Source organism: Alosa pseudoharengus, unplaced genomic scaffold (genome assembly GCF_046254945.1).
Source record: "Alosa pseudoharengus isolate Yale_2024_CS ecotype anadromous, Long Island Sound unplaced genomic scaffold, YU_APseudo_1.1 YU_APseudo_1.1_scf_20, whole genome shotgun sequence".
Taxonomy (NCBI): Eukaryota; Metazoa; Chordata; class Actinopteri; order Clupeiformes; family Clupeidae; genus Alosa; species Alosa pseudoharengus.
The window spans coordinates 27,438,012-27,458,204 of record NW_027468664.1 but is presented as its reverse complement, the minus strand read 5'-3'; the positions used below and the strand labels follow the sequence as shown (position 1 = coordinate 27,458,204).

General features: G+C 41.2%; 3 protein-coding genes across 4 annotated transcripts; 2 read left to right on the top strand and 1 right to left on the bottom strand.

Annotated features, from left to right (window-relative positions):
- The first annotated feature begins 4,296 nt into the window (after positions 1-4,296).
- avpr2l (arginine vasopressin receptor 2, like) lies at positions 4,297-5,453 on the top strand. The gene is made up of 2 exons (XM_076297210.1): positions 4,297-5,149; positions 5,374-5,453. The coding sequence occupies exons 1-2, from the start codon at positions 4,297-4,299 to the stop codon at positions 5,451-5,453; spliced, it is 933 nt and encodes a 310-aa protein (XP_076153325.1).
- A 3,401-nt stretch (positions 5,454-8,854) lies between these two features.
- On the bottom strand, positions 8,855-13,234 carry LOC143136326 (THAP domain-containing protein 5-like). The gene is made up of 3 exons (XM_076296986.1): positions 13,095-13,234; positions 12,569-12,755; positions 8,855-11,230 (listed from the first exon to the last, which is right to left on the bottom strand). The coding sequence occupies exons 1-3, from the start codon at positions 13,175-13,177 to the stop codon at positions 10,265-10,267; spliced, it is 1,236 nt and encodes a 411-aa protein (XP_076153101.1). The 5' UTR covers positions 13,178-13,234; the 3' UTR covers positions 8,855-10,264.
- A 138-nt stretch (positions 13,235-13,372) lies between these two features.
- dnajb9b (DnaJ heat shock protein family (Hsp40) member B9b) lies at positions 13,373-16,291 on the top strand. Of its 2 annotated transcripts, none has more exons than XM_076296987.1 (3): positions 13,373-13,447; positions 13,842-14,073; positions 14,364-16,291. In XM_076296987.1, exons 2-3 carry the CDS (start codon positions 13,857-13,859, stop codon positions 14,843-14,845), a joined length of 699 nt encoding a protein of 232 aa, XP_076153102.1. In that variant the 5' UTR covers positions 13,373-13,447; positions 13,842-13,856; the 3' UTR covers positions 14,846-16,291. The 2 variants fall into 2 exon arrangements, with proteins under 2 accessions (XP_076153102.1, XP_076153103.1); XM_076296988.1 differs by having other exon boundaries at positions 13,382-13,447; positions 13,855-14,073.
- The last annotated feature ends 3,902 nt before the right edge of the window (positions 16,292-20,193 follow it).

Genomic DNA, 20,193 nt, shown 5'->3' with positions numbered 1-20,193 from the left:
AAGCATTAAGCAGGGTAATTGAAACATCTGTATAGACATTTAAACAGAACCCTAGCCCTAAATCAAATGTGCATACATGGAACCTGAAGAAGGGCATTCATCAGACAAATAGTTTGCAGTAGACCACACACTTTCAGTCCACAAATGACATTTAGTCAAAATGTAACCTATGACCAACACATTTAAGTTAGACTCCAGACACTAACCAGTAAAAAAAGCTTTATACCAAAACAGATATTCTGTTCTTCCATATTCCTCGGTCATTTCAACAAGCCCTGGGGAGTTTGTGCTCTGATACTGGCACTAGTGTGGAATTATGACTCACCTTATAATTGCAAATCACATTTCACAATAAGCTCCCACCAGGTGCCCTGGGTGCCAAAGGCTGTGTGCCTCTCTACACAGACAGAACATGGTAATTTCATTTCCCCCTCTCATCATGTCTCATTCCCCAAGGGGTCTTTTCAAGATCTTGCCTCAGTAATTGTCAGAGACAGAAATTTTGGCAATAAACGTGTTCCATAATGCACACAATTTGCCTCGCATTATCATTTCCAGATTGCAAAAGTGGTCCCATGAGATTAATTGTAAACCCCTATATTAGATGTGATTTCTTTTTACATTTATTTCGCTGCTGATAATACACAGACTGAGATGGTATGACTGTTTCTCCTTTTTGCCTCTTTCTTCACATCCTCACTTCATCCCGCATAAAATAACTGGGATGAAGTTCTATCTTGGGATGTGGTAGTGAATGAATGGAATGCTTCCATGTCAGTGTTTCTTATTTGTAGAATAAATCAAAAACAAACAAGCATGTGCGTGAATAATGGTTACATGCAGTGGATCCATTAACATAATGATTATGCATCAGTATGATGTCACGGTCCAGTCCAATGTTTCCCTCATTTCCATAGCAACATGCAAATGCCCCATTCTTCACAGCTACGTATACGTTTGTACTTAGAGGCAGTGCGTGTGGGATTGAGAGATATAGCTTTATGATAAGCAGTCCTGTTGAGGAAGACTGTAGAGAGTCATTTATTGTTGTCATCAATGTAAATGATGTGTCTGAGACCAATCAAGAATTATTAAAAATTTATTATTCCATGCATTGTGAGTCTGCCTCTAAATTTAGCGTTGCCACTTCGAATCAATTATGCTGTATAGCACTTGTGTGTGAAAGCAGACAGCCTTGCATGAGTTATTTTTTGTGAAATCCCCCGGGCCTATTCAGATAAGTAAACAAAATTGCCATAGATTTAAAACGCAAGTCTGTTTTTTGAACACAGCCAGACTCCTTTGAGGTGATTGACAGAGTGAATTATCCCTCAATCCCTGCCTGCCATTGTGCAGGCTCTTTCAAAACTTAAAGATTTGTGTGGAGGCACCCTACTGGGCAGCCCTTTCAGGGCCCAAGTGACTTGATGTTAAAAGTGTGCCCTTTCTTGGGTAATATTCTAAAAACTGACTGATGGAAACAAGGCGCTGTGATTCAAGTGCTGATGTCATCAATTGAACCATTCAGGACATTGCCGTTGCACGCAGCCTTCTTGATGCCTGAGTTTAGTTTACCTTCTCTCTATCTATCTCTATCTCTATCACACTGCTGTTCAGTCGATGTGCACACTGGAGACCCGTGTGACCTTTTCTAGCTTTTAAATGATGTGTGAAGACTCTAAAGGCAGTGAATATTATCATATTATCATTACCATGACTATCTGCAATCAGACTGGAACTAGGAGTAGAGAAACAGACAGACAGTCAGACAGACAGACAGACAGACAGACAGACAGACAAAACAGCACAAAAGAGTGAGATCTAAAGATAAGGCGTGGAGAGTTACAGTTGACAGTGTTATGTGCAGTCTATATGGCAGGAGGCTACAGTGAAATCCACCAGCAAGCCTCATTGTCTCACATCCCTGCACTCGCTGTGCTCTACTGTGCACTAAGAACAGTGCATTACCATTATGAAAGGCTGCTGCCTGGTTGCCATCCTACACTGGCATCTCTTTCATAACCTACACTCAATCCCTTCATGGCTGAGGTAGTTTTATTAGACTTGTGTCATCTGCCATTTGTGTGCTTCGGTCTTTGTGTCAAGGTGTCTTTTAGGATCTTAAAAATGGGTGGCAAAAAGAGATCTACTGTATGCTGATGGAGAAGCGCATGTTGTAATGTGATTGCTCTAAAAAGGATCATGAACACTTGACCTAACAATTCAGAACACTGACCTAAAAGGTTACATTATGACAGTCTAGCACAGCATGTTCAAGCATTAACATTATTTTCTTTAGACCAAACCATACAAAATTACCCTGTCTCAAAAGACTATATGGACATGGCATATGCAAGTTCGAAACCTTTAGAGCATTAGAGAGAAAAATGCACATATTTAATTTTAAGATTTCCATGTCACAAGTGGCTTGTCTATGTAAAGGCTACTGTGTGTGTGTGTGTGTGTGTGTGTGTGTGTGTGTGTGTGTGTGTGTGTGTGTGTGTGTGTGTGTGTGTGTGTGTGTGTGTGTGTGTGTGTGTGTGTGTGTGCCTACATCCCATTAAATTGATGGTGAAGTTTAAATGGAAATGTGTTGGTGGTAAAACAACAAGATGTTCACAGCTGCCATAATACACACCGTCTGCTGCATCATGTCATGTTATGTACCCAGACATCAAAGTAAAATGTTGAAGCTCACTGAAGATGAACACATTCTGGCATATGGAGACATAAACAAACAAAGAGGGGTACCACAGCATGCATCATAGATATGGAGGTCACCACAGAGTGCTAACACTAGAAAAAAGGGGAAAAAGTCAAATGAACAGTGAACACCTTCACTACTATAATTCGATGAAAACGCCTTTACACATACACAGATTCATTACATTACATTACATTACATTACATTACATTACATTACATCGCATCACATTACATTTGGCTGACACATTTTTAGCCAAAGCAACTTAAAACATGGTCAACAGCTTAAAGCTTTTTAAAGGGGGGGGGGGGGTTAGGACGATTCTAAGGGCCAGCACTGTGACAGGGGGCCCCCAGAGAGCCCCCCCCCAATAATACTATATATTATCAGGGGGCCCAGAATTATTGTCTGTCATAGGGCCCAAATGATCTGGATGTGGATGTATGGTTCTACATACTGAAAGATGTAGGCCTATGTTCATTTGACCCTGCTTCTCTTTTCACCTCATCCTGCAGTACTGCACCTCTGACTGACTAAGCACCCATAGAGAGTGAGAGGAGGTTGGTGTAAAGTTTACACTGTAAACTGTAAACAAATGTAAATGTTAATCAGGTTTCTAGGCCAAGTATACTTGCGTATACAAGTAATTTGGTCTATGCATTTTTCCCATCCGTGAATTAGTTAACACACAGAGCACACAGTGAACACACAGTGAGGTGAAGCACACACTAACCCAGAGCAGTGAGCTGCCTATATAGCGGCGCTCAGGAGCAGTGAGGGGTTAGGTGCCTTGCTCAAGGGCACTTCAGCCGTTCCTACTGGTCGGGGATCGAGGGATTGTGACACACACGAGAGCAAAGATGTTAGTTTGACTGTAAGTAGAGAGATATTGGATTGTGACAGAAGTAAAGATGTTGGACTGTTTAGAGATGTTAGACTGTGACAGATGTTTGTTGGAACGTTGAGTAGAGATGTTGGATTGTGTCAGAAGTAAAGATGTTGGATATAACAGAGATGTTGGACTGTAATAGAAGTTACATATCGGACACTAATGTTTTTACAGTGCCACTTTGTAATCAGTGAATGCTATTAGTGTTGTGATTAGCATTAATAAAGCAGACATGATCATTAAAGTTAGACTACTTTTGGTATTTGATATTAAGCTATACCTGTATGTTAATATCTAATTTGATATTGTGTGTTACTTATGAGACTTCCAAACTATTTAAAACTGGCTCATTTACCTGAATATTACCAAAAGAAGAACAATTGATTTCAGTGATGCTTCCGAATAATAGGAATGGTTATAGTCTAGGTTTCATTGAGCTATTAAAACTGTGAATAAACTGCATGAAAACAAGGAAAGGTATCACATTAGTGGTGACCCAAAGTGTCAGAGCAATGAGCTAGTAATACACCCAAATACAGTATGTGTCTCTGGTGAGTCAAGTCAAGTCAAGGATTAAACCAATGCGTATGTGCGCAATCGCAGGTCCCCACCACGGAGTTGGAATGTGTTCCACCTCATCACATAGCCTACTGTAGGACATAAGAAACACAGCAAGAATCAGCGTTTCTCGCCTGTCGTGATCATGTCGAATACATTTAATCACACTTTCAACCGCAATTCGTCCTCACCGGAACAGTTTGGAGAAGCAGATGAAATCGGAGGGCGTTTTGCGCTTGTAAAAGCTGGGATTTTGGGAGCGATTTTTGTCCTTGCAGCTTGTGGAAATTTCTTTCTGCTATTCACGCTTTGGAAGAAGCGCAAAAGAAACACCAGGACACAGCTGTTTCTTTTCCACCTGTGTCTCGCTGACTTGATGGTCGCCTTTTTCCAAGTTCTTCCCCAGCTATCCATGGAGATTACGCACGGATTTAAAGGCTCGGATTCTTTATGCAGAATTGTAAAATACCTCCAAGTTGTAGGTATGTTCGCTTCGACATATATGATAGTTGCTATGACGATAGATAGGTACCACGCCGTGTGTAAACCCATGGTGTCGTTTTTCAAAGGCTCGTTTCGAAGGTATGTGGCAATCGGAGCAGCGTGGCTAATTTCACTGATATTCAGCACTCCGCAACTCTTCATATTCTCTCTTCAAAGGTTCGAAAACAACTTATACGACTGTTGGGCAACCTTCATTGAGCCATGGGGACAACGAATATACATCACCTGGATTACTCTGTCGGTGTTTCTTTTGCCCGCAATTATCCTATTGTACTGTCAATTAAGGATATGCACGGGAATTTATTTCAACATGAAGAGGAAAACCTTACAGGGTGCGACTGGGGATGGACGCTCCTATCCCAGAGGGGTTTCGAGCGCAATGCTGAAGACCATCAAAATGACATTTGTTATCATCCTAGCATACTCGATATGCTGGACACCATTCTTCGTGGTCCAGTTGTGGTCAGCTTGGAGCCCAAGCGCACCAACTCAGGGTCGGTACTGAGACTAACTGATGCTTTCACTGTAGCTTCAAAAACACTGCATGTAGTAGGGACCTTCAATTTCACAATCACAAGTAAAGAAATCCCTGGAAAAAAACATAAATTGTGCGCTAGTGAAATAGTTGTCAACAGGGTATTTTAACTTCCCAATCCCACGCTTATACTCACTATTAATTGACATTAATTGATCTTTATTTTCTCTTTTGCAATTACAGGTCCAGTATTTGTTATTATCATGCTGCTGGCCAGTCTCAACAGCTGCACCAATCCTTGGATCTACCAATACTACAGCTAAACAGACTGGGATTCAGGACTCGGAGGTCCCTCAGAATGTGTTATGCTGGAGAGTAGGCCTACTTGATATTCAGGTTTGAACTGATTGGACTAAGTGCAATCACAGTCTTCATGGTGGTCACACAGGGTGATGCCGTTTTAGTCTACTCAAGTAATGACCTATGTTCTGCACCAGCTGGACGCCATGTTTAAAGCATGTTAATGTGTGTGATGAATGTATTCTGTCAGTGTTAATGTGTGGTATAGGTCCTGTGGTAAGAAACACCCCATGTACTGCAAGACTTCGGCAGCAGCAGAGGGGTGCAGTTAAGCTGAAAATAAACTCAGCAGTGAAGTGTGACTTCTTGTTGCATTTTGTGTTATTTGTCATATTGATCATATTGTATGTGCACTTTATATATAGGCTATATGCAATTATTATATATTACATATTTGATGTGTCTTCATGATTTTTGTCAATCGCATTAGGCTCTTGACAGAAATGTGCTGTAAAATAAATAGACTTTAAATATACATATTATCTTTATTATTATTGTGTGCACCTTGTATGGTAGAATGGAGTAAAAGTAACCTGTCTGTTTTCTCTGTGCTTTGTTCTGGTTTGGCCTTTTTAGCCATATCTTTTTCCATGCTTGTAAAAAAAGATTTTGGTATTAAGCAGTTATTGCTGTCACTTACCATTGTTAATGACACAACTTGTAGACTTGTATAGTTTTTTGGACTATAAATAAAAGCTTAAAATATATTACCAGAGACCAAAACAAATTTAATAGATTCTTGCTCAAATGTGTCTCACTGAGAACTCTCAATTGATTATCAATACAATTTCCAAGCATCATATACATGTAACACTTTACTTCAAAGACTCATTATAAACACCACTCATTATAAACATTATAATGCAACATTTTTAATAGTATTTTTGGACAATTTGTTGTGACATTTCCATGTTTGTGTTTTTTGCATAAGGCCCTCTTTATCAGTAATGCATCCTCACAGCCAAGCCCTCTCTACACGACTGCCAGTTCCTCAGGCGATTTAAATCCAAATTTACCCTATTACTGCGCTGGGCTATTATGGGATAATTAGCTTTACAAAAAATTGATCGCATTCCCCAGTTAAGGCGATTTCATGACACCTGTGCTATTGCAGAAGGTCCTTGAGTAATGACGAAGACATAACTAGAGAAGATAGAGGGTTAGAATTCCACAGTCTCATCACGCGACTTCCAATGCTGTATTAATATTGTAAATAATACTGTATTTATATCTGCTAATATCATGGAGGCACTCCTCCAACTAGAGGTAATTAATATCCACGGATGTTCGTCCCTGGTGTGTTTTAACCCACTGATCTAAGAAGCTGAAGATTTCCTCAGCTATACTAGCCTGCACAGTAATCACTGTCATACCTTTAAGTAGCGTAGCAGCAAAATTGAAGCTTGTTGGTTTGGCTTTTCAGGGAAAGGCACTTCATGCCCATTATATTCTGACTACCTACTGAGAATTAGAATGGGTGAGGTTTCCATAGAGATGAAGGAATGCTTTGTAGACCATCCATTTTTCTTTCCTCCTTTTATTTGTTCATATGAATCATGAGGGCAGTTATAGCTAATTCACAGATTCATTCTTATTCAATTTGGCAGTCTGCTGCTCTTCATCCCCCTAAAAGACAATTTTCTAAGATTTAGAGGTGCCAAGTTATGAAACAGCATTTCCCATCTCATCTGGCAAAAAACCATTCCTCTATATATATATACTGCTGATTTTATGTATCATTGTCCATGTATGCATCTTCAGTTTTTTGTGACTATTGTCATTAAAATTGTCACTAAAAGTAGCACTTATACCGGCAAGAGAGTCACAATCGACACAATCAATATGCATGTCTTAATGTCAGTCAACTGTGAAACTGGGCGTTAAGGTTCTGATTTTAATGCTCAAATTAATAAGCTACAAACTAAGATTCTACAACAAATTGCTTTGATGACCAAAGCCCACCCACTTACAACAGTGACCAACATCCCCCCAAACATCATCCCCAGTGCAGTCTACCAGTGGGGAGGGGATGACTCAAGTCAGGTGGCGAGTTCCACACAGTCCAGAACGCAAATGAATGAAAAGTAGGCTGAGCTGCAAAGCCATCACCACTGGAGGAGAGCCTGCCTGAGTAACTCTGCTTCTGTAAGCTAATGCCCCCTCAAGCTATAACGCTTGCCCTGGTTTCCGGTCTCTCTCCTCTGAGCAAGTCCATTTAGCAATTAACCGCTGTTCAAGCAAGCTTTTAAATTCCAAGACATTAAACTAAATTAAATGTTTTCTTCTTGTGGATCTAAGAAAAACACAATAATGAGCCAGCTATGTAATTAGCCTCAAACAGCTCTGGCGGTTTACCAGAGAAGAATTTGACCTTTCATCACATTTACACACACACACATATACACACATATAACACACACACCAGTTGATAAGTGTTTTTCCATTTAGAGTGATGTGCTGTTATTTCTTGTTGCAAACCATAATAAGTAACTGTCCCGAATGATTTTATCCAGTTGGACAGAAGAGGAGAGAGGGAGAGAGAGAGAGAGAAAGGAGAGAGAGTTGAGAGAGAGACTCATACATAGCAGTGTTTCCCACATAATTTAATTATATTTGTGGTGGTTTGCAGAATTAACTTGAATGCAAAAGTTTTTAACAAATTAGCACAGCAGGGTTATGATGCTAACCAGATTTAAGCACAATTTAACCTTTTAGTCATTGTCTATGCCTTGCAGAATTATTAATGTTGCCTTTAAACATGCATGTAGGTTCGTTGAGAGACAGAGAAACAAGTAGAGGCTTTACAAAGGTGCACATAGCTCTACAATGAAATAATTCCATCCAATTGAAATAGTACAACATTGATAATCATTGTGTGGTGGTCAATGTTGATATTGTGGTGGGCCGCCACAAATAAGTCAATGTATGGGAAACACTGCATAGAGTATGCATAGACGCACACACTGACACACACACACACACACACACACACACACACCCACACGGGACTGTGAGACAGACCATTCTTGCATGCGAAAGGAACTGTAAAACCAGCAGAAAGCCAGCCTCATAATGACACTGGAAAACCTTTCTCCATGTCGGCTTCTTCCACCACAGTCCAAAGCCCAAAGCCCGGGGCAGCTGCTGCACAAGATAGGGCGGCGAAATAGGATTAAACAAACTCTCATCCAGGGAGACCGGGAGAGCAGCACCCCGGCAAGGACACCATGCCTGCCGTAGGGTAGAAGACAAATCCGGGGTGCCAGGAAAAAAGCATCACTGCATCATTTACGGGCTTCTTTATAACCTGATGCACATGCAATAAATTCATCATCCATACAAAACCTGAGACAGATACAAGATATGTATCAAAATATATCAGATTTATTATCCTTTCTTTTTTCTTAAAATATGACATGGCTAAAATGACAACACATGGGTAAGAGCAGAGTTCTGTCGGACGGCATGGCCAGCCGGATGGGCTGTCACAAGGAAGAAGAAAACATTTTACAGTGCCACAAAACACTATGCTCGGAAGTGCCAAATGCTTTTAACATGGATTTTCTACACTGATATAAAATAAAACCCAAAAGAAAAAAATGCTGATAAAGCACTCATTGCAATTGTTTGTGGCAAAAGCTGATTATTCACTTGCACAATGATCAGGTAGGATATGTGTTTAGCTCATTTGGGCCTTTGAGATTTTGAGTCTGATTGAGAAATACATTCACTTAGAGTGACCGAGTGAATTAGATTGTCATTGTTGGTCAGTGTGGTTAGGCCACTTTAAGGAACATTTCAAGGGATTCAGGAATTAAAAAAAAAAAATCAGAAAGCAACTTTCAGCTATACATATCATGGTTTCCTATTTAAGTTAAAGGTTTATGCATTCTCATAGAATGACCACCCATTGGAAAATTAAGGCTTGTGTTATTTAGTGTAGGACAGAAGGATTGTCTTAAACTATTATATTTAGTCCTCTAGCAAGAGAGGCCATAAAGGGTTATTTTTATTCATGTAATTTTTCCCACAAATGGAAAAAAAGAAGCCACAAAGTATGCCACTATGACATTCTATTTCTATCAGAGTGCCTCTGTGCTTTCTGATGCTACCATCATATACTAAAATAAAAAGGTAGAGATGGATTCTTGCATTTTCCCATAAATTTAGTGTTGTTTAATACCTGAATGAATCTGAACTGAGGGTGCTTCTATCTAACTGTAAACAGTACTTCACAAACAGAAATGAATATTTTCTCTCTTTTGTTCTGATGGGGGAAAAATGGTCTGCATGTCTCGTTCACATTGCCAGACCTCATTATGAAGTAACGTAATTTCTAGAAGTAGCTGCAGTAGAAAACATTCTAAACTGTCTTTAACTATGCAAAATAAATAGCAATAGTAAATAAATAATTGGTCTGCCTCGGCTGCAAATACAGTGCATTTTTGGTATTTTGCATTACAAAATGTGTTAGATTTATTTCTATAAATAGACAATATCTTATATTGTCTGCTCTGTGCTATGTTTCCGTTCTATGTCAATGTGGAGAAATTGTTTTCAACCTCAGTAACAGAACAGGATGATTAGATGCCCATAGATACCTCTGAAACTGGACTGTAAGTGCATGTTGTCTGTAAACGGCTAATCGTATCAAAGCCATAGCCCAAGGGAGCTGGTGACAGGTGAGCCAGCAAGATAAAAGATCACATAAAAAAAATCACATTCAAACTCTGAACTCTGCACAAGACAAAACAAAACAAAAAATGACAGCGGACTACCGCAGGAAGGCGGTGAAGTACTCCTCCAATGCCTTCTGTTTCTCCTCGCACACAACGTTCTGCTTCCTGAGCTGGGCCGCCTTGTCCTCGGCCGCCTGGATCTTGGCCAGCGTCTCCTCCTCGCGCTGGTCCAGCTCGGTGATCTTGGCGTGGAGCGCGGCGATGCGGCCCCACAGCTGCTCCTGGTCCAGGTCCTGCCGCGAGTACGAGTGTTCGCACAGGCAGGCGTGCTCGCCCTCCCCCTCACCCTCCGTCTGTGCGTCCGCCTCCGCTGCCTCCGCCGCCTCGTCCTTGTCCGGTCCTGCCTCGCCCTCTGCCCCTCTGTGTGCGTCTGAGAAAACTATTACTCCGGCTCCTTCTTGCCCGTCCTCCGCCTTTAAACACATAATTGGGCCGATCGCGATGCTCTGATTGAGTCCAGTTTGTAACAAATGGGCCGTCCCCTGGTCGGCAGCTCCGGGTGTGGAGTCTGGGAAGGGAGTGACCGGATCGCAGGGCAACAGTGCGGTCACGGCTGAACGAACACAGAAGGGCTCCTCCATCTCGCTCTTCACCTGGGCGTCAGCTGGGTCCGCCGGCAGCCCACCTGGGTGCTCGCAGACGGACACACGAACAGGTGAGGGGACACCAGTCTGTGTGAGGTGGGGCCCGACTGGCAACTTCCCCTCCTCCTCTGGACGAAGAGTCGTCTCCAGCTTCAGGTGTCCCACGAGGAGGACGGAGAAGACTTGGCCGTCTGCCTCGCTAACTTCTGTCGTCTGGCCGGTGATGATGCCGCTGCTGTCATCGTCATCGGTGTTGCTGCTGTTGTTGTTGTTGTTGATGATGTGGAAGTCGTCGTCTTTGAGGATGAGAGGTTTCTTCTTTGGTGGGGACAAGGATCTGATGAGCTGGACGTTTGTGTCGCATGTTCTCCCTTTGCCCCTGGAGTTCTTCTTGTTCTGGATTCTATTGTTTTCATCCTATGGAACAGACACAGGAACGCAAACACATGACATAAACAAACATATTTACTCTGACTCCATTACTCAGACCAATTTCAAAACTCATTATTTTTACTGTTAATATTTGACATTGTTATTGAAAGTGTTTATATTATTACTACAACTGTTATGCTTAATGTATATATTTTTCAATTGTATTTAACTAATGTAGTGTTTATATACTGCTAATTGCTTTGGCAAAAAGTGTCTGCCAAGGCAAGGCAAGGCAGTTTTATTTTTAGCGCATTTCATAGGCAAAGCAACTCAAAGTGCTTTACAATGCCAAGTACCAGTGTCAGTGCCAAGTACAATCATGTGACAGACAGACTACCGCTTGTAGGGCTGAGAGGATGTGTGTCTGAGCAGGTGGTCAGCAGCGCAGCGCTCTCACCTTTCCTCTTTACACTGCACACCCCTGTTACTGTACTTCCAGCACAACTCTGCAACCAGTCATCTGCACAAATACTCTGATGACTCCACAGTTGTGGGGTGTGTTAAGGCAGGGGAGGAGACTGAGCATAGAGAACTGGTGCACACAGCTTTGTGGCATGATGTGGAAACAACCACCTCTTGCACCCTCCTCCACTGCAGATACCTGGTTGTACACCCTGATAACAAAGTGGGGTGCGTTTCCCAAAACCACAGTGGCAATGGGAAATTGCATTGCAACCAACAAAGCTGCTAACTTAGTTAGCAACAATGGTTTTGGGAAACGCGCCCCTGGATTGCAACACCAATGCTGTGTACAGGAAGGGGCAGAACAGACTAGACTTTTTGAGAAAGCTTGTTTTTTTTTAATGTGTGCAGCAGAATGTTGAATATGTTTTACCATTCTGCAGTTTCTAGTGCAATTTTCTTTGCAGCCATCTGTTGGGGCAGCAACATCAGAGCCAATGACACCAAAAAAAACAACAAATTGACTAAAAGAGCTTTGGCTTTGTGCTTGGACATAGCCCACACTGGAGCCCCTGGAGTTGGTTGTTGAGAGAAGAATGTCACAAAAAACGTCTTAGCATTACGGACAACACCAGCCATCCTCTACATGACCTACTGGTCAGACAACAGAGTGTTTTCAACTGGAGGCTGCCTCAGCATCACAGTAATAAGGCCTGTTACTGTTACACTGAAAATCATTCCTGCCCACTGCTATAACAATTTACAGTGACTCCTCAAAGTGCAGGGAGAGCATTATCAATCATAAGAGACAATGCACAGTTTACACATTTCTGTACAATTGAGTGTAAACATTTCATACAGTAATTTCTCAAACCTATCAAACATGTTTACTCACTGGGTTGATTAAAGTTGACAACTTACATCACATATATAGGGGAAGATTGTCGGAATCGCTGTGTGCTTGAGGTACCGAATTCCCCAGCGAAGATCAAAAGAGTCTTCTGTGAAATGCTCACTACACAAGTACTGGTGCCGACTGGGTGTCCACTCCTGGCGTTTCATGTTATCAACCCATTTCTGAAGCCTGACCTGATCTCGTAACGGGAACCTTTGGGAGGACACAAGTAGACTATAACGTTAAAGAATCTATGACTGACAGCAGCAGCTACAGAGGGAGACACAGAATAAGAGAGTTGTCAATTCACTAAATGAGTCATTGTTCTCAACCCAGCCAACGCAAAGACACATTATTTGCACAGTCGGCGAGTTATAATGCATGCAACGTCAAATCAATGTTTAACATAAACCATTGGTGATTGAATGACACATAATTTGAGTGCACGGTTAATGGAATGACACTTGAGGATTGCAGCAGCCACCTTGCATTAGAGTTGAAACCAGTTTCAGAATAATGACACATATGAGGAGCTGCAAAATGCAAACTTACGGATAAAAGCTAATCCTTTTGTTGTCTTTTGAAAGTACCCCTCCACGGTTTTTGCAGAGTTTCACTGCACAATACCGGGGCATTTTGAGTTACTTAGCTATTTTTTAGTAAACAAAGCCAGGAACATTGTGCTGGCTGAAACGAAAGCGACGTTCCGGATGACGAAACGGGATGTGACGTATTAAACCCCTACATGTGTTTGCAACCTGGACCAATCGAAATGCGTTTAGTCATTTCTACCAGGACTTGGCCAATAGCGTTGAGATTCGTGGGGTTAAGTAAAAGAGGGGTAACAGAAGACGATCAGCTGTTTTTCGCACTTGCTTGCTACGAGGAATTGCTCTGAACGCTTGGTAAGTTATCAGCATTTGTTTCACTTTTTATGCGTAAAACACTCACAGCAACTCTGCAACAACTTTGGATTAATCATACACTTACTTGTTTACTCCTAAAACAGATACTTTTCTTGCCTGTACACGTCGTGATTGGTGGTAATTGTGGTAATTTTGTGGTAGCCTGTAGGCCAGCGAATCTGTTGGAATTCGCTTTTTGCCAAGTCAGTGTTGTAAAACTATTTGGCATCGACCTCGTTTTAAAGGTTATTCAGTGAGGTACAGAGTGAATTTTACCGCAGGTCAAATGTGGTAGGCCTACAGGCTACGCTAGGGTCTGCGCCTATGCTGATGTTTTTTGACAGCTGACAGTGGTTACCTAAATTGCCCATTCAACTTCTGTTTTTTGTAACAGGTTTTGTCCACAGCCATGGCAACGGCCCAGACGGTGTTCACACTTGCGGTGTGCATCTTGATGATCACAGAGTTGATCCTGGCAGAAAAGGACTACTATGAAATCCTGGGTGTGCCAAAGGACGCTACTGAGCGGCAGATAAAAAAGGCATTCCACATGCTCGCCATGAAGTTCCACCCAGACAGGAACAAGAGTCCCAACGCCGAAGCAAAGTTCAGAGAAATAGCAGAAGGTGAGTCAGTGACAAGACTTGTTATCAGCATTACAGTTTTGGTCTAAATCTCAATAGACCTAGCCTACATATTAATGCATAGTGTAAGATGCTGGCTTTGGAGAATGCATACTACTATTAATATTCCATACATACTACTACTATTTATTTTAATCACTTAACATTTTAAATCATTGCCTATATGTACTGTATGTGTGTCTGCATTAATGTACTTTTATCTGTACTCTGAGTCTAGCCTTTTGGAGAAATATAAATAAATAACACCTTTTCGGCTGTCTTCCTCTCCCCAGCATATGAAACGCTATCTGATGACAAGCGGAGACAGGAGTACGATCTGATGGGGCGGCAAGCAACGTTTGAGGGAACGAGGGGTAGAGGAGGACGCGGCCAGCATGTCCACCAGCCGTTCGACTTCGACGACCTGTTCAGAGACTTTGATGTGTTCGGCCAGCACCAGCACTTTCATCAACAGCACTCCCACCAGAAGAGGAACCAGTTCGAGAACCATTTCGAGAAGCACTTCCAGAGCCAGCAGAGGGAGGCCCAGAACCGCCACAGGCGCCACTTCCAGAACTCCTTCGGAGGTGGAGGAGGAGGAGGAGGAGGAGGAGGAGGAGGACTCTTTGACGATGTCTTTGAGGACATGGAGAGGATGTTCTCGTTCGACATGCCCAGGGCTGATGGCGGGTTTCACCGGTCCACAAAACAGCACTGCAGAACTGTAACTCAGAGGAGAGGGAACATGGTGACCACCTACACGGACTGCTCCTAAAGCCTCATGACTGTAAAAGGTTCCGACCCTGTTCTAGTGCCGAACCGTGTGTGTGTGTGTGTGTGTGTGTGTGTGTGTGTGTGTGTGTGTGTGTGTGTGTGTGTGTGTGTGTGTGTGTGTGTGTGTGTGTGTGTGTGTGTGTGTGTGTGTGTGTGTGTGTGTGTGTGTGTGTGTGTGTGTGTGTGTGTGTGTGTGTGTGTGTTCGTTCATAAAGCCATAAGCCTTCATAAAGCTATGTATTGTAATTTAATTATTCAGTTTTCGGACTCAAATATTACTGCTCTTTGAGGACAAATGTATGTCGAGCCAATGTTGAATGTCACCACATAAGAGAATTGCATGTCTTCTGTATGCCACAGAGCTGTGAATTCAGGGTAATTTGCTTTATAACCAAACAGCAAGTGTAAACGGACCATAAGAGCAACTTCATGCTATTCACAGGTTATTTGCATCATATTAGAGTTTGATAGATGTGTTCTTGACCTTTTTTATTTTTATTTTTAAACTTTCATTATTTTGCCAAAGGTTTGGGAGGCCTTTAAAGACCTGCACAAAGGAAGAGGCATAATATCAGCATGGCATGTGCTTACACGTTAGGTCCATGTACATCACCAGTACATCAATTTATCTCCGCATTAATGTCGCTGAATGTCATCCCAAACACGCACACAAAATGCATCCTCCTCTTTTGCCTCCATTGAAGTGAATTTCCAATTTTGTGCAATAACTATCACATGCTTTCATAGCATTTTTTATAGACCAGTGAATATTTTTTTTTAAATTTGGAGTACTAAAAAAACGTTCCCATCTGAGGGGGGAACAATGTTTAATTTTGTAAGACATATTTTTTTTTATTGATTGTCATCAAACCAGTGGCTATTTGATCTTATCAAATGTAATTTGTCTGGTGAGCCTTTAACTTGTTGTTTTGGTGACAAAAGCAAATAACAGATTGTATGCTTTCACCTCCTTAATCTCTTTAGACATTCAATGTCCATTGAAGCGAATGGTACAAAGCAATAGGAAAAACAACTTTTGAAATTATTTTGCAATCATGTTTAGCAAGTGAGCGCTCGAGTTCAATTTTACAACCATGCCACGGTTTCCTTCTTGAGCTTGTGTCAACTCGACCGTCGACATCACCAACTGTTACCTCAAACCAAGCTCACCAGAGCTGGCCTCAGCTCACTAATCATGTGCAATATTTGTCTCTAGCACTTTGACGATGTCTTCTCTTTATGTTCATTTGTTCTTGTTGTTTTGTTCTGTTATTATGTTATTGTCTTTTGCGTTTGCTGCCTGTTTTTTAAACTATGTGAACCTTGCACTTTTTGTGCTTCCATCATTTGGTGATTTTCAAATTCCACAGTAAGATGTTTTGTTTTGTTTTAGAACGTAAGGATGGGGTTTATCTGAAATGCAAGATTAAACAAGTTTGGCATTTCATTAATGGTCTCTTTGTGTTTGTGTTGCCATAATAAGCAATGCTGTCTGTTCAGACAAAAGACAGTACAAAAACAATGACACCCACCATTACAACCACAGGAACTTCGATGACATCCCATTTTAAATCCATAGTCAGTAATATGGAGGTGGTCCCCCGCTCTCTCTTTTGGGAAGCATGTCTACATATGCATATATAATAATGTTACATCATACCACTTCATTGATACTGCCTGGTGCAGGTGTGCTGATGTAACAACACATGCTTTTAAATAGATATGAAGCCAAAGAAGTAGGCCACAGGTTACAGCACAGGTGATAAGATGAGGGAAGAGGACTGGAGACGCAGGCCTGACGTAGGCACCTCACCCCTGATAACAACGGCAACTGACACCAGTTATAGAACAGTAGCAACTCACAATAGGCCTATAGTCGTTTAGACACATGGTTCAAAGACAGTGCACTGTTGTATAGATGGATTATAATTTATGGTATTACAATATGGTGTCAGCATACCGTAATTGTTTTTAAGGACATGGAAAGGTTATTCAGATGTGAAGAATTATTCAGTTGCACTCTCTGTCTGCAGTTAAAACCTTTAAATTATGTTAAAGTTCCCTGCACGTCCCATACATATAAAATTACATTTTATGGTTATGGTTATGGGATTTGGCAGATGCTTTTGTCCAAAAGCAACATACAAATGCAAAACAATATAATACTTAAATTTAACAGGGAATAATTTAAAATGTTGGTCAGACTATATTAAGGAGAATAGTAATAATAAACAACAATGTCAATTCAATCAATAGTCTAATGAAATAAACAATGAAAATTAAGGAAAATAGCGATAATAAACAATAATGTCCATTAAATCAATAATATAAGGAATTTAGCTGTATACGTTTACTCCCATATATGTAATTTAGCCCTATAGCCCCATTCTCAATGTGATGGCATCACTACTGTCTCATATAGTAAATACAATGACCTAGTCAAACAGGTGATGTTTGAACTGTATTTTTCATACTGGCATGGGCATGTATCCAAGTTGCAACCTTTGCAACGTATCCAATGACAAGCAGAACAACTAAAAGTCTGTGATATTTGTGGAAATTTTAAGCGACACACAAGCATGCTGTGGCCTACCAGTGCTGTTCCCACCTGGAGAGTCCTCAGGCCAGGTATGAAGGTTCTCACCTGGAGCGTGCTCAGTGTGAAGCTTCTCACCTGGTGCGTGCTCAGGCATCAGGTAGAGGATAATTATCATAACTAAAGTGCACATATTTGTTTGTGTATTAAGAAGGGAAAAAACTGGAAGGGTTTTCATCTTATCAGTTTAATATCTGATATGTTCTCTACCCAAGGACCATAGATTAGGCCTATCTGATTTTTGGAACAGGGCGACGGAAGAGGGGCTTGTTCCGTCCGCTCCACGCAAATGTTTTAGTTATGGCCTACTGGTTAGGGCTTTGGGCTTGAAACTGAAGGGTTGCCGGTTCGATCCCCGACCAGTAACGGCTGAAGTGTCCTTGAGCAAGGCACTTAACCCCTCACCGGTCCCCGAGTGCCGCTGTATAGGCAGCTCACTGCTCCAGGTTAGTGTGTGCTTCACCTCACTGTGCGTTCACTGTGTGCTCTGTGTTAATTCACGGATGGGATAAATGCAGAGACCAAATTACTTGTACTGTATATGCAAGATTACTTGGCCAGAAACCTGATTTTCATTTACATTTAGTTGCACGAAAGGCTCTCGGTAAGCTTGTTTGTTTCCTGTGGAGCCAGGTGTGGTTGAACCTGTGCATTTCAGACTTCTTCGTCCATGCGAGAATTTAACAGGCACGGTAAGTCAAAAACCCCAAACATCAATGGGTCAGCTCAGTTCTCCCACATACACTCAACAGTTTTAATTCATGAATGCACGACTAAACACTTTTGCCCATTGCCTGACTTTTGCTCATCATTTAAAGTATCGTGCACACTATCACCATACCAGAGGGAGATGGCTAGACCTGCCTGTCTCGTAAGTGAACCAGTGCCTCTAAGCCAGGGGTGCTCATTGAGATAAACATTCATGTTCAGTACTTCACGTTAAATCAAAATGTATATATTTGGGGGCCTAGCAGCGAAGCTGCGAAGGCACCCATTGAGTTAGTAGTTTTTCCTATTATTATTAGGGGTCCGAGCAGCGTAGCTGCAGGAACCCTATTGTTTCTGTACCGTTCATTTTTTGGCCAAAATTCTGTAAAAGTCATACTGCAGCCTAAACCGTAACTCCAAAACTCTTGAAATTTTCAGGTATGGTTACCAGTACCCCCCTCTACCCATAACCCAAAATTTGGGGTACTGCACCCAAAGTTGGCGCTATTGAAAAAAAAAGTTAATTATGCTTATTTCTCCTTACCAGATTCACCTAGACTCAAAATTCTTTCAGAATATTAATCTCTAAACTCAGATGCATCTTTTTGGCCCTGGTCTTATGGTCTACAAATGTTTACTTTTTCCACAATTTCATGGAAAAGCCAAACATTATAAAAAGTTTCACACTCTTCAAAAATAATCGAATCTTCACCAAAATTCTCACAGACAATGTTTAGACAAAGCCTCACAAAAGTTATCGCTCAGAATTTTGATATTTTGTTCCATTTCAGAGATATAGGCCAATAAAGTTAGACCACTTAGGCCTTTTTTCCTAGATCACCTATATTCCTATAAACCGTAAGTCCTAGAAACTTGACATTTTCAAGTATTGTTACCAGTACCCCCCACTACCCATAACCCAAATTTGGGGTACTGCACCCAAAGGTGGCGCTCTTGTCAAAAACGCTTATTTCTCCTTACCAGATTCACCTAGACTCAAAATTCTTTCATCATATTAATCTCTACATTCAGATGCATCTTTTTCACCCTGGTCTTATGCTCTAAAAATGTTTACTTTTGCCACAATTTCAGAGAAAAGCCAAACATCATAAAAAGTTTCACAGGCTTCAAAAATTATCAAATCTTCACCAAAATTCTCACAGACAATGTTTAGACAAAGCCTCACAAAAGTTATCAAAATAATTTGGATACGTTGTTCCATTTCAGAGATATAGGCCAATAAATTTCGACCACTCAGCCCATTTCTCCTATATCACCTATATTCCTATATGAGTAATTTTTTTTTCTTGGATAACAACCATACAACCATCATTAGGTGGATACCATTAACAGTGCACATTTTCAGATATGTACTCTTTTTTATAAAGCCCTTAATTCTATTGTCAAATGTATGCTAGGAATTTTCTTGATGTTGTGTGTTTGCCAACACACATTTTCACCATTTGAATGTGACTGCTCTATGTGTATGATTGTCAGTGGCTGAGTGGGATAATGCCTAGTGCTGGTGTTTGTTAGGTTGAGAGTTCGAATCCTGCTAGAGCTTGAAGCTCAAGATGCACATGCTATTGGTTATTGAAGATTCACACTATTGAACAGCACCTGAATGACATCAGACAATTAACATTCACACTCATTAGTTGCCAAGAATCAGAATGCCGACACACTCTATGACATATAGGGGAACTTCTTTGTTTACTATTTTTCCTTCATCATTAAGTCTATCATATTTATATTTCATCCATTACTGTTCTTCTCTATAAATGTCTATTTGCCCCAGAATATCCAAAAGTTTTCAGGTGTATTTTTTCAGGAAAGCCCTTCATTTTATTGTCAAATATATACTTGGAGTTTTTCTTGTGTGTTTACCAACACACATTTTCACCATGTGAATGTGACTACCCAATATGTAGGATTGTCAGTGGCTCAGTGGGATAATGCCTAGTGCTGGTGTTTGTTAGGTTGAGGGTTCGAATCCCCGGTAGTGCTTTAGGCTCTAGCTCGAATACTATTGGTTATTGAAGATT